The 14,633-nt window shown below is 33.0% G+C and overlaps 1 protein-coding gene across 1 annotated transcript in view; it reads right to left on the reverse strand.

Moving 5' to 3' along the window:
- Positions 1–852: 852 nt before the first annotated feature.
- Positions 853–14,633, reverse strand: part of LOC6037964 (tyramine/octopamine receptor) — a 72,951-nt gene continuing 59,170 nt past the window's right edge. Inside the window, exons 9-11 of the mRNA XM_038266083.1 lie at positions 1,872–2,086; positions 1,689–1,802; positions 853–1,611 (exon numbers count right to left, since the gene is read on the reverse strand). Coding sequence (XP_038122011.1) covers positions 1,768–1,802; positions 1,872–2,086 — 250 coding nt within the window. The 3' untranslated portion in view covers positions 853–1,611; positions 1,689–1,767. The remainder of the gene's footprint in view (positions 1,612–1,688; positions 1,803–1,871; positions 2,087–14,633) is intronic.

Genomic DNA, 14,633 nt, shown 5'->3' on the forward strand with positions numbered 1-14,633 from the left:
ATTTTAGTATTTTAGTATTTTAGTATTTTAGTATTTTAGTATTTTAGTATTTTAGTATTTTAGTATTTTAGTATTTTAGTATTTTAGTATTTTAGTATTTTAGTATTTTAGTATTTTAGTATTTTAGTATTTTAGTATTTTAGTATTTTAGTATTTTAGTATTTTAGTATTTTAGTATTTTAGTATTTTAGTATTTTAGTATTTTAGTATTTTAGTATTTCAGTATTTTAGTATTTTAGTATTTTAGTATTTTAGGATTTTAGTATTTTAGTATTTTAGTATTTTAGTATTTTAGTATTTTAGTATTTTAGTATTTTAGTATTTTAGTATTTTAGTATTTTAGTATTTTTGTCTTTTTGTCTTTTTGCATTTTTGTATTTTAGTATTTTAGTATTTTAGTATTTTTGTCTTTTTGTCTTTTTGCATTTTTGTATTTTAGTATTTTAGTATGTTAGTATTTTAATATTTCAGTATTTTAGTATTTTTATAAGCGATATAATTTGAATATCCAAACCAAAAAAAGTCTAGAAATGTACCATTTTCAAAGAGAGCAAACTTGACTAATCATCGTGAACCGATATAGAATGAACACTATACACAAGCAATTTGTACCAGCCTGAGGGTGTGACGCAGATGTTGTTGACGACTGTTGTTGACTCACATACACTTGAATTGTGGCACGGCACGGCGAACTGACATACGTTAGAAAGACCAGTTTGGCGAGAGAACTTGCGCAGCATAATTATCTGCAGAGCGAACGACTAAACAGCTGAGCTGGAGCTTTAATAAGGGGATGGGTAGGTTCTCAAAGCAATTGAAATTGAAATCAGTTGTTTTTTTTATTGTTTTTATTTCATCACGATTATTCAACATCGATTTATCACATTTTGCGCCGTGACCGTAACTTTTTGACAACTGTTCTTTCATCTTAGCTAAAACACTACATAAATTGTAACCTACAATCAGAGCAACATTTTCGGGACTTATTCTAGACGATTTGTAACAAAAGTGAGACCTTTCGTGTTGTTCTTGAGTCGGATTGTACTTGGTGGTTTCGGTTTACACTGGGTTGGGCATTTTTTTTTGGTTAGTGGAATTTGAAACTTGGTGAGGTTTACACTCTAGTGTAGTGGGTAAATTAAACTTGATAACATTTTTGTGCATTTTTTTCCGTTGTTTCGCATTGATTTTATACAGATATTATTTAAACATTGAAATGTTTACACTTTAGACAAGAGCTAAGAACATTGCTTTTCTTTCGGGAAACTTCGTTGATTCCTTAAATAGTAAAACGCTGACAACTTGAAAAATATTTCTGTGTTGTTCGCGTGTGGTGGTGTTCGCGAGAGCGACACTATTTCACCTTCAAGGTTGACTTTGGTCCTAAAAAAAGTGTCAAACAGTCCAGGTTTTACTGTAACTGCCAGCGTTCTAAATTCATGTTTTTGTGATATTTCCTTCCTTTCCCAACAGCAATTGAAACACACTCACTTACGAGTACCGTTCGTTATCACAACCGTTAACAGTCTTGGGCTGATTAGCTGAAGAGGAGGACTTTGACCACGTGATCTTGAAACGAAACGTTGCGTCCTCGGGGTCGGTTTCGATTATCTGCGAAGGAAAGAGAACATTTTGTGTTGTTTTGAATTCATCGAAGATCTCCGTATTTGGGTAATGAACAAATCTACCTGCGTCACTTGCGCAATCCGGTTCGAGCTGATGGAGTTGACGATCGAAACGGAGCTTGCCACGTGGTCGGAGCCGTTGCTAAACCCGATCCTCGGATTCTAGGACCACAATCTCTGCGGGACAAAACACACCAATTTGTTGTCATTTCAAAGTCGAACCACAAAAGCCTCAAACTCAATTACCGGAGCGCTGGACGATGCTGCGGCCCGCGTACGCCATCGAATCGTTGCCGGAAATGTCCGAGTTGTTGCCGCCGGCGCCCGGTCCCGCACCGCCGCCGCCGCCCTGATTGTTGCTCCGGTTGGCACCCCTGGAGCCCTGGCCCGATTTGGACTCGGCGTCCGCCTGGGTGCTTTCGGGCGGGATGTGGAAGCAACAGCACAGACAGAGGAAGATGCTGCAAGGTTTTGAATAGAAAGATGTTGCTTTTTTTGCGATTTACAAGTATTTTTTTAAAATTATTTAAGGTTCTTGATGAACTGATGCTAATGACAGTAAAACAATAATATCAGAGTATTTCTGTAAAAAACGTAGAATTTTCGAGAATCGACTTTTCATTATATTGTTTGATTTGGATGAAACTTCCCAATTAGAAACTTGGCTTGAGCCAACATTCTCACTGGCATTGTCCATTGATTCCTTAGCCATTTTGATCATTGATTTTTTTTATACCAGTTTCTGATTTGGACTCAAAGGTACAAAGGTACAAAGAAAATTTATCCATTTTTGAAATTAAATTTTTGTCACAAAGAAATGATTTGATATTTTTTATTAATCAAAAAGTAAATTAGTGAACCATTTTAAGGTAAAAAAATTCAGAATTTTTTTTCCAAAGTAGTGTCCATCCTTGTCCATCTCTGAAAATAGGATAAGCTGAGAAAATTATTTAAAATTTTTTGATCCGACTTTTGCTGAGATGTGACTAGTTTAGTTATTTTTCAGACTAAAATAGTGCCATTTTTACGGAGACCAAATTTCGAAACACAAAATTTCAAATATCCTGGTTTAACATTATGTTGAATTAATTATTTTATTCATCAAAATCAAAATTATTATTCATCAATTAACTATAATTTTTTATCATTTTTTTTATCGCGATGATAATAGAAAATCTCTTATATTTTTTTCTTTGTTTTTTTTTTATGGTTACCTAACATTGTTCTTCTTAACCCTCTACAACGCAACATCGCCTTTAGACTAGCTACGGTTTAAAAAATAGCCAAAAATCCATTTTCAACCAATTTTTGATCTTTCAAAAGCATTGGAAAAAACTCTTAAAATTTAAAAAAAATGTATGTATGTTTTCAAAAATGTATTTTTTTGGGGTCAACTTTGGCTGTGTTTTTTACTATCATTTTCTATATTTTAAGTAAAAAGAAGTATGCAGTAATTTTTTTTTAGTGACTATGCCTTTACGCATTTTTTTACAACTTAAATGATACTGATGCCATTTTATAGCAAAAATATCAAAAACAAGCAAAACATCGAAAGAAATCGTAAATCGAAGTGACTGTAAAAACATTAAAAAATTAGATAGGCAAAATGTAATGAGGGGAGGTGGTAGAATAGGCCAAATACTACCAAAAACAAACGTAAACTAAACAGCATAAATGCAAATTAAAATACTAAAAATGAAACAAGAAAAGCATAAAACAAGAGAAGTAAAGTTTTCAATAGAACAGAAGTTGCTCAAAATGACCTCCTGAACACGGGAAAAATAAAAATTTTCGAAAAATAATTTAGGCAGTAGAGGGTTAATATGCCATTAGGGAAATTATACCCATTTCCATCACTCTAAGCCGTGGTGTCTGAATGATGCTCGATAATCCAGGATTTTCTTTGAAATTTCCTAAAATCAAGCAAACCATCCAGCAGAGAGGCTTTTTGTGAACATTTCTGATAATTTGTCTTTTACCAAAAGTTATTTCTAGTTCTTTTATAAGCATTTTACAAACATATTTCGAAATTCCATTCTCGTCACCGAGAATGCCCTGTTGCCCACACAATTTCTACTATCGACATACTTTATTTTTATACAATATTTTTACTTCTGACTTGCCTGATTTGCCCCCAGGATGTCAGAAATCACTTTTTGCTGATGACACAAGCATCTCCGCCAAAGGCAGAAGCCTTCGTGTCATCACAAGAAGATTACAAAAAAGCTTGGATATTTTCAATTCTTATTTGAAAGAATGGAAAATTACTCCAAATGCTGCAAAACTCAACTTATTATTTTCCCTCACAAACCAAGGGCTGATTTTCTTAAACCAAAAGTCATCACATTATAAAGATGAATGAGGTAAATTTAAAGTGGGAGGATCAAGTGAAATATCTTGGACTTGCTTTTGACAAAAACCTTACTTACAAGGATCACATTGAAAGTATCCAGGTTAAATGTAACAAATATATTAAATGTTTGCATCCACTTATAAACAGGAATTCTAGACTTTGTCTCAAGAATAAACTGTTAATTTATAAACAAATTTTTAGACCTGCCATGCTTTATGCTGTGCCGATCTGGACAAGCTGTTGCTTAACCAGGAAGAAAAAACTTCAGAGGATTCAGAACAAAATTCTGAAAATGATTCTGAAACTTCCTCCCTGGTTCAGCACCAGTGAACTTCATCAATTAGCCGAAGTTGACACTTTGGATGTTATGTCCAATAAGATAATTGATGCATTTCGACAAAAATCATTGCAGTCTTCAGCTGCATTGATCCGCTCTTTATATAGTTTATAAGTTAGTTTTAAGGTATCCCTTTTCCCTTTTGTACATGTAGGACCTCCTACATTTGAAATCACTGAATAGCGAAAGCTACAATATTTCATGAATAAATGAAAGTTGCTAATATTTAAAATTGAGGTTAAAAGTCATCGTTTGTGATTGGACACTCAATAATATTTTAACTGAATGAATGTACATGGAAAAGAAATTTGAATAAATATAAATTAAAAAAAAAAAAAAGACATACTTTATTTTTTCGGCGAACTTTGGCGGCTGCCAGTTCAAGATATTTGAAACAAATTATTAGGGCTGTCCGCGAATTCGTGAAAATTCACTTATCTTTGCTACTGACTGACCTTACAAAGAGTTAAAAATTACGATGATCAGTTTTTCTAAACTTGTGCGGCTCATTCAATATTCAAATATCTTGGAAACCATTGATCCGATTTATAATGTTAAAAAGTAATACTCGTGTGAAATTTTACCAAATTTTTTAAAAATAATATTTTTATTAAATCAGAAGCTATTATTAAAAAGTTTGGCGAATATTTTAAATGAGTTGAAACACCAAGATTTTTAAATAATCATATTTGTCTTGCCGTCCTAACCTCTAAGCTCTAAGGCACCCCTTCATTTTAGATAGTCGAGCCTGTTTTGAAACTAAGAAATAACGAAATTCACGTTTACATATTGTAAGCAAGACCAACATGAGCTAAATTCGCTCCAAACAGAATTTTTGAGTTATTTTAAATTGGCATAAATCGAAGGAAATTCAATTCAAATTACATAAACGATTCAATTATCATGAAGCTTTTTCCTGACAATTTAATCCAATTGCAAAGAAAAAGCTTCAAATTAAAAATAATAATCCAATTTCAGTTGTAATAATTCCCTCGGAGTTCACAGCTCAACAATCCAATTTCCGTTAATCGCGTTGTAGTTTGTATGTTTTCCCCCGAATGCTTTTTGCTCCGGAGCGAAATTAATCTTGCATTAAGCCGAAACGTAAATTTCCCTACGCGTGCATTTATCGCTCGTGTTTCCATGTTTCCAAGGGAGCAACAAAAATTTCCCTTTGTAGTCAATAAAATAATACTGTCCATAACTCGTTTTTTTTTTGCTTCATCATTTGCAGCGCTATCATTCACCTACCGCGCTCAAAGTTGTGTACAGGCGAGATGTTTGCGAGAGTTTTTTCGAGTTTTTCATTTTCATGATTATGTTTTATTTCCCCTTGGGATTTCGCAAAAGGGGCCCTCACCGAGTGCAGATCTTCATTTTGCACCAGACAAGTAGCGCGCGATTAAATTAAGGTCCACAACTCACCCACTCGACAACCTTATTGTGGGACATGAAACATTAAGTGGTTTCCAGGGAGTGCAATGTAAATCAAATGAACAAAAATGTTCTGTTTGTCTTCAATGGGACTGGGATGGGGCAGCAAGGTGGCAAGCTTGTAATATGAAATACAAAACACAAAACTAAGAAGTGAAACCATTCGACTTGAAGGTCTTGTCATAAATTCTGCGAAATACAATTTCGCTTGCTGAAGTTCTTTGCCTTAGCGAAACGACTCTGGGGTTCACATTCATGAGGCCACATCGAACGTAGAGCAAAATATGTATTGTTTGCTATCGAAATCTTTCGGTGTTTTTTTCCCTCAGTTTGATGATGAAAAAGAAGGAACAATAACTCCAGAACCGTAAACAAACCTTCAGTATTGCTCGTAAATGTTTGCCTAACCTACATGTGGTTTTGGGAGGTGTTCTCTGGCGAATCGTGGAACTTTTTTTTTCGAGAGGTACACGAAGATGGTTTGTGGCAATTTCTCTGAATATCGGTCATTCAATTTTTTTTTTATATTTTTTAATCCGGCTCTAACTTTTTTTGTGCCTTCGATATGCCCAAAAAAGCCATTTTGCATTATTTTTTTATCCATATAATTTTCCACACAAATTTGGCAACTGTTCATACAAAAATGATATATGAAAATTCAAAAATCTGTATCTTTTGAAGGTATTTTTTGATCGATTTGGTGTCTTCGGCAAATTTGTAGGTATGGTTAAGGACTACACCGTTAAAAAATGATACACGCTAAAAAAATGGTGATTTTATATTTTACTTTTTGTCACTTAAACTTGATTTGCAAAAAACACTATTTTTCAAATTTTCTGATTTGTTTTAGGGGACATCAAATGCCAACTTTTCAAAAAAATTCGGAAAACAAATCTTGACCGAGTTATGATTTTTTGAGTCAATGCTGTTTTTTTTCAAAAAATCGAAATATTGGTCGCTAAAATTTTAAACTTCATTTTTCGATGTAAAATCAAATTTGCAATCAAAAAGTACTTAAGTGAAATTTTTATAAAGTGCACCGTTTTCAAGTCATAGCCATTTTTAGGTAACTTTTTAAAAAATAGTCGCAGTTATTCATTTTTTAAAATAAGTGCCCATGTTTGCCCAATTTAAAAAAAAATACTTTTTGAAAAGCTGAGAAAATTCTCTATATCTTGCTTTTTCGAACTTTGTTGATCCGACCCTTAGTTGCTTAAATATTGCCATGCCAAGATTTAAAAACAGGAAAATTTATGTTTCTTAGTCTCACCCTAACAACCCACAATTTTCTAGACAAGTCTACAAAGTTTAATGGAGGATCGAGTCTCCTCTCGAGTATCTGAAAATTCCTGTTTTGGACAGGAATTGCGCTTCATTCATTTGATTTTTTTTTGATATATTTGCTTTAGAAAGATCAGAACAGATTGGACGCACATTTGCTTAGTTATCGTCACCTAAAATAAACATTGAAATTTTTTTTTTCCTGTTTGGATTTTATTGCCATTTAAAAATTATTGCCATTTAAAAATCAATTTGTTGGAAATCTTCTGATCTTTTCGAAAAATATTACTGCACAGCCACTCTTAGCACGGTGCTCCCAACGAATATTACCAAATCTCGGAGCGTATGTATGTGTCCCCACGCTTCTTCCTCCCTGGCGATTCAGAATTGTGTTGTTGTTTTTTTTTTTTTTTTTTTTTTTTTTTTTTTTGTTCGAACACTCTGTGCTCAAACTCAATCCACTTCAAACGAATCATGTCGCTGCGGCCTGGCCGCTTTAACGCTTGTGATGTGTTTCAATGCATTCTAATGCAATGGCGCACTACAAATGTTAATAAATGACAAGAAGAGTGCTAGGTGTCATCTAACCTAAGGCACTCTCCAGGATCCCTTCGAAAGATTGGCTGCGCTAGGGTCTGATTAGATTAGATTAGATTAGAAATTTGATAACATTTGGTATGGGAACCAGCACCAAAAAATTCAACGACTCAACAACCAATCAAAAAATTAACTGATAAACAAATTTATCGGAATTATCGGATTTTGACCTCTGAAAACGATTCGCTGTCTAACGAGTAGGATCCAGATCAAAAGTGCTCCGGTTTAGAATGGATGGAGCGAGGCCAAAATAATTTAAACCCATTTTTTGTTTGGCGACTACGATAGGCCTACCCAATATAGGATGGTCCAAAATATAGCTGTTTTTGACGATTTCAGAATCGATAATTTTAGGACATTGTAAAACACAGCTGAACACACAACACAGAAAAAAATCGGATTTCGGTATACAGTCATGCCTCGGTTTTGCACGTCTCGGTTTTGCACTGCCCCGGTTTTGCACCGTTCAGCTGCCTCGGTTAAGCACGGCCCAGTGCTTAACTGAAGCACAGAGCTTATGGGTTTTTGGCTATATGGGAGACATTTGCTTTAATCGTACGAAAAATCATGCAAACATCAAAAAATTATAGTGTTTTGGAATCGGGATGATGTCAGTTATCCATTAAAATTATTATTTCATGAAAATTTTAACAAAAATACGAATTTTTCTTGTATTTTGAAAATGCATTTTTTTCTCTAAAGAATCCAAAAATATATTGTTATTGCAATATGGGTATCAAATGATCAGGTTTTTTCATACATTTCGAATGTAATAACAACATTTTAAGAAAATACTCAAAATTTTCACAAAACTACGTATTTTCGAATAAAATACTCAAAATTTCAATTTTTACAATATGGGTATTAAACGATCGAGATTTTTTCATACATTTCGAATGTAATAACAACATTTTTAGAAAATACTCTATTTTTTCACAAAACTACGTATTTTTGAATAAAATACTCAAAATTTCCGTTTTTACAATGTGGGTATCAAACGATCGGGATTTTTTCATACATTTCGAAGCTAATAACAATATTTTTTGAAAATACTAAAAAAATTCACAAAACTACGTATTTTTGAAAAACTTTTCAAAATTTCAGTTTTTATAATATTGGTATCAAATAATCAAATCAATTTTTTCAAAAATACGTAGCTTTGTGAAAATTTTGAGTATTTTCATTTTTTTAATAACTTTCGAAAAGTATGAAAAAATCCCGATCGTTTGATACCCACATTGTAAAAACGGAAATTTTCAGTATTTTTTTTTCGAAAATACGTAGTTTTGTGAAAATTTTGAGTATTTTCAAAAAATATTGTTATTACATTCGAAATGTATGAAAAAACCTGATCATTTGATACCCATATTGCAATAACAATATATTTTTGGCTTATTCAGAGAAAAAAAATGCATTTTTGAAATACAGGAAAAATACGTATTTTTGTGAACATTTTCATGAAATAATAATTTTAATGGATGGCTGACATCATCCCGATTTCAAAACACTATAATTTTTTGATGTTTGCATGATTTTTCGTACGATTAAAGCCAATGTCTCCCATATAGCCAAAATCCCACAAGCTCTGTGCCTCGGTTATGCACGCCTCGGTTTTGCATTCCCCATATGCGGTGCTAAACCGAGGCATGACTGTATCAACCGAACTCAAAGTACCATGCTTCTCCATCGAAATGAGTTTAGGTACATTTTGGTGGTGACGCATGGTGCTTTATGTTCAATTAATGTACTGATTTTTTTTCTCAAAGAATCATGATTTCGGTCATTCATTTTTTTTTGTATTTATGAATCCGCCTGAAACTTTTTGGTGCCTTCGGTATGCCCAAAGAAGCCATTTTGCATCATTAGTTTGTCCATATAATTTTCCATTCAAATTTGGTAGCTGTCCATACAAAAATGATTTATGAATATTCAAAAAATTGTATCTGTTGAAAGGATTTTTTGATCGATTCGGTGTCTTCGGCAAAGTTTTTGGTATGGATAAGGATTACACTGATAAAAACATGATACGCGGTAAAAAATTGTGATTTTTAATTTAACTTTTTGTCACTTAAACTTGATTTGTAAAAACAAGTATTTTTTTATGTGTTTAAGGGGACATCAAATGCCAACTTATCAGAAATTTTCAGGTGGTGCAAACAATCTTTGAACGAGTTATGAATTTTAAATCATTACGGATTTTTTAACTTAATTTTTCGATGTAAAATAAAGGTTTCTAAAAATAATCTATAAAACGAGTGTAACTGATAAAAAACCAAGCGTTTTTTTTCTGGTAGCCCTACTGTAATGAATGTTGCAGAAATGCTGGCGAATTCAGACGTCTGCCATAAAATACGCCCGAAGGTAGAATATACTGATTTCTCGTGGTTGAAAATTATCATTTCTTAAACGGACATCAGTTTTAATGAATATATTTTGTGTGTTTCAATGAGTGCATAATTGGCAAAGGGAGCGCGTGGTCGTAAAAAATATTCGGAGTGAAAAGTGATTTTTTTTTTGTGTGTGCCTTTTGTTTCGCATTTTTGTCGTGAATTGTGCGTTGCGAGGAGAAGATTACCCTCTGAAAATGCAGCGTCATCAGTGCATAATTGGCAAAGGGAGCGCGTGGTCGTAAAAAAATATTCGGAGTGAAAAGTGATTTTTTTTTGTGTGTGCCTTTTGTTTCGCATTTTTGTCGTGAATTGTGATATAGTTTTCGATAAAAACGATCCGAGTTCGTTAGGTTTATCGCGTAACAAAATTATTTTGATTCATCAAGAACGTCGTGTGGTGCGCTAGTCTTTTTTGTGTTGAAAAGACCTTCCCATAGCTCCGTAGCTCGGAGGGCTCGACGTCGGTTGTTTGTGTGTTAAGCCCTCTCCATAGCATCGTAGCTCGAGAGGCAACGAAAATCAATACCTAATCTAGCTAATAGAAAGAAGATAGGAAGGCACTTGATGATTGAGTTCGTCGCGTCTATTCCGTAACAAATTCATGAACTAAATGATTATATAATTAAAAATCAGACTATGCTATCATTGCAGCATTGCGTTTAACACCTCATACTATAAACAAATATTATTTGGTTTTATCTTTCCACAGCCGGCTGTCTAAGATTAAACCATTTCATTAAAAATTTAACAACAGTTAAACGGGAAATGTCTCATCCGCAGCATCCGATTGCTTGCCTTGAGAATAAAACATAATACCTTTCAACAAACACTATGATTTTGGGTCGCATCATCATCTTCTATGATGAATCCTGACCAAACACCCTATCCTACTAACCAATTTTCAGGTTCCTGGCGCTTGTGGGGTGTAAGCACAGAGTAAATCAGCTGCCCTAGTAGCAACCTGCGCTAACTAACATTCCCGTCCCTTAAAATCGAGATCTACAAACTGACATGGCGGGCGCCGTTGGTGGCCAATGACTGTTACCTATTCGCAACTGATCTTGCTTTAGCAATCATGGTGTTTTATCTTTTCAGCGCATTCATACATGCTGTTGATAAGGGAAACACCACTAGATCGTCGAAGCCTATGATCAGTAGTGCTGAAAGGATATTACGGTTCTGTTCAGCAACGGAGGGGCAACCATGGGTGATCTCTCATGCTCATGCTCATGCTCATGCTTAATTTTTCGATGTAAAATAAAATTTGCAATCATAAAGTACTTTAGTGAAATTTTTAAAAAGCGCTCCGTTTTCAAGTTATAGCCATTTTTAGGTAACTTTTTTGAAAAAAGTCGCAGAAAATTTCACGAATGTTTTTTTTTTTAAATCGGACCATTAGTTACTGAGATATCGACGTTAGAAAATGGTGAGACGTTAGAAAATGGGTGAGACTTAGAAAACATCAATTATTCTGTTTTTAAACCATTGCATGGCAATATCTCAGAAACTAAAGGTCGTATCAGCAAAGTTTAAAAAAGCAAAACATAAAGAATTTTTTAGTTTTTCAAAAATATTTCTGGCATCTCCTAAAAAATATAAAAAACGTTTTTTTTTTGCAAATCAAGTTTTAGTGACAAAAAGTTAAATTTTACCATTTTTTTACCGTGTATCATTTTTTTCAGTGTCAAAATCAAAAATACCTTCAAAAGATACAGATTTTTGAATTTTCATACATCATTTTTATATGGATAGCAGCCAAATTTGTATGAAATGTATTATATGGACAAACTAATGATGCAAAATGGCTTCTTTGGGCATACCGAAAGCACCATTAAAGTTTCATGATTAAAAAATAAAACTAAAAAAAAGATCAATTTCGTAGAAAACTGCTCTCACATCTCAGAATCCTTATGGATGGATATTCAATAGTTTTGAATATGTTACGTAAAACATTCTGAAAAATCATGGAAAAATATTTTTAGCTGTTAGATGTTTGGTCCCGATACTTTCATCTCCGCAAATAAAGTTTGATTTGATCTGTAAGTGTACCCGAGCAGACGGAAATAACTTGGGAAGGTCAGTTTTTGATATTGTGAGAAGATCGAAATATGTTATTGGGATGATCGGATTAGTTGTTAAAATAACAAAAATCAATAACAAAGATTTGTTCGAAGAATAACTTAAACTGTTATTGTGTTGTTATTGCAATAACAAACCAATAACACAGAAGGAATCATGAAGGAATAACAAGATTTGTTATTTTGTGCGGAGAGGTGGAGCAGCATAATAACAAAAAATGTTATTGAACTGGTTTGTCTCCATAACAAAAAAAGTTATTGTTTTGGTTTATTTGTAATTTGCAAATAAACCTGCAGTTCCATAACTCCTCTGTACTAGTCAGGGCTGCAGAGTTGGGTACCTCCAAGCGACTTTGAATCCATACTTGAAGACAACTCCGACTCTGGATGCAGGATATGACGTCAACGACGACTTCAGCTCTCCAAAAATACCCGACTTCAGAGACTCCGACTCCAAGTAAAAGTTGCTGAAAATTTGCTGAATCCGATGCAGTCTCCGAGGTCTCACTCCAGCTCGAACTTCAACGTCAGCTCCGACTTCCTGGCTCGGTGAAAATAATAACAGTTTTTGTTATTCACACTTCAAAAATTCTCAATAAATAAATCAATTCCGTTAGGGAATATAACAAAATAAAAAAAAATTAACTCTCAAAAGTTAATTTTATCGGATTAATTTTAGCTTGAAACCCATTTCATGGTGAAATAAATGACCCCGATGAAATTGGTCAAAATTATATCATAGTTCTAGCCAATTTTAGTAAAATCCCTTAGGGTGTATATCAAATAATAAAAAAAAATCAACTTTCAAAATTACAACTTTTTAGAATAATTTTAGCTTAAGGACCCCATTTCATGGCCAAAATAATGAACCCGACGAAATTAGTCATAATTATTCCATAGTTCTAACCATTTTAAACAAAGTCCTTAAGGGGGTATATCAAATAATTAGAATAGAATAATTAGCTTAAGGACCCCATTTCATGGCCAAAATAATGACCCAGACGAAATTGGTCAGAAATTATCCCATAGTTCTAACCATTTTAAACAAAGTCCTTTAGGGTATATCAAATAATTAGAAAAATCAACTTTTAAAATTTCAACTTTTAGAATAATTTTAGCTTAAGGACCCCATTTCATGGCCAAAATAATGACCCAGACGAAATTGGTCAAAATTATTTCATAGTTCTAGCCAATTTAGTACAATCCCTTAGGGGTATATCAAATAATTGAAAATATCAACTTTGAAAATTTCAACTTTTTAGAATAATTTTAGCTTAAGGACCCCATTTCATGACCAAAATAATGACCTCGACGAAATTGGTCAAAATTATCCCATATTTGTAGCCAATTTTAGTAAAGTCCCTTAGGGGTATATCAAATAGTTAAAAAATCAACTCTCAAAATTTCAACTTTTTAGAATAATTTTAGCTTAAGGACCCCATTTCATGGCCAAAATAATGACCCTGACGAAATTGGTCAAAATTATCCCATAGTTCTAACCATTTTAAACAAAGTCCTTCAGGGGGTATATCAAATAATTAAAAAAAATCAACTTTCAAAATTACAACTTTTTAGAATAATTTTAGCTTAAGGACCCCATTTCATGGCCAAAATAATGACCCTGACGAAATTGGTCAAAATTATCCCATAGTTCTAACCATTTTAAACAAAGTCCTTTAGGGGGTATATCAAATAATTAGAAAAATCAACTTTTAAAATTACAACTTTTTAGAATAATTTTAGCTTAAGGACCCCATTTCATGGCCAAAATAATGACCCTGACGAAATTGGTCAAAATTATTTCATAGTTCTAGCCAATTTTAGTAAAATCCCTTAGGGGGTATATCAAATAATTGAAAATATCAACTTTGAAAATTTCAACCTTTTAGAATAATTTTAGCTTAAGGACCCCATTTCATGACCCCAAAATTTCAACTTTTTAGAATAATTTTAGCTTAAGGACCCCATTTCATGGCCAAAATAATGACCCCGACGAAATTAGACAAATTTATCCCAAAGATCTAAACATATTTAACAAAAGAAAAAATAATAACAGATTGTGTTATGGACACTTAGAAACTTTTCCATTTGTGCGATTTATGGTAATTTTATTCCTAAGTCAGTATACCGAACGAATAACAAATTTTGTTATTAGGAGATTTTGAAATTTATAACATTTCCTCTTATTAGCGTGTTATTAAACATTTTCAATATAATATCACTTCAATACCAAATTTTGTTATTTTATCAGAAACTGTTATTATTTGTTCTTCTTTATGTTGAACTTCAGGATAAAATAATAACACTTTTGTTATTTTAACAGGATTTGTTATTGAAATATTATTGATTTGTTATTACCGTCTGCCCGGGTATTCAGCTATGTTGTTAATCTTGGTATATTGAAAGAGATGAACCAGCCGCCGGTCAATTCGGTTATTGAAGTACATAACAGAGTTTTCTAGTTCCTTTCAGCAATGTTTATATTATTATACATTTTCGAACAATTATTGCTGTCAACTCAGGTTAATAAAGGCATAC

Source organism: Culex quinquefasciatus, chromosome 1 (assembly GCF_015732765.1).
Source record: "Culex quinquefasciatus strain JHB chromosome 1, VPISU_Cqui_1.0_pri_paternal, whole genome shotgun sequence".
NCBI lineage: Eukaryota > Metazoa > Arthropoda > Insecta > Diptera > Culicidae > Culex > Culex quinquefasciatus.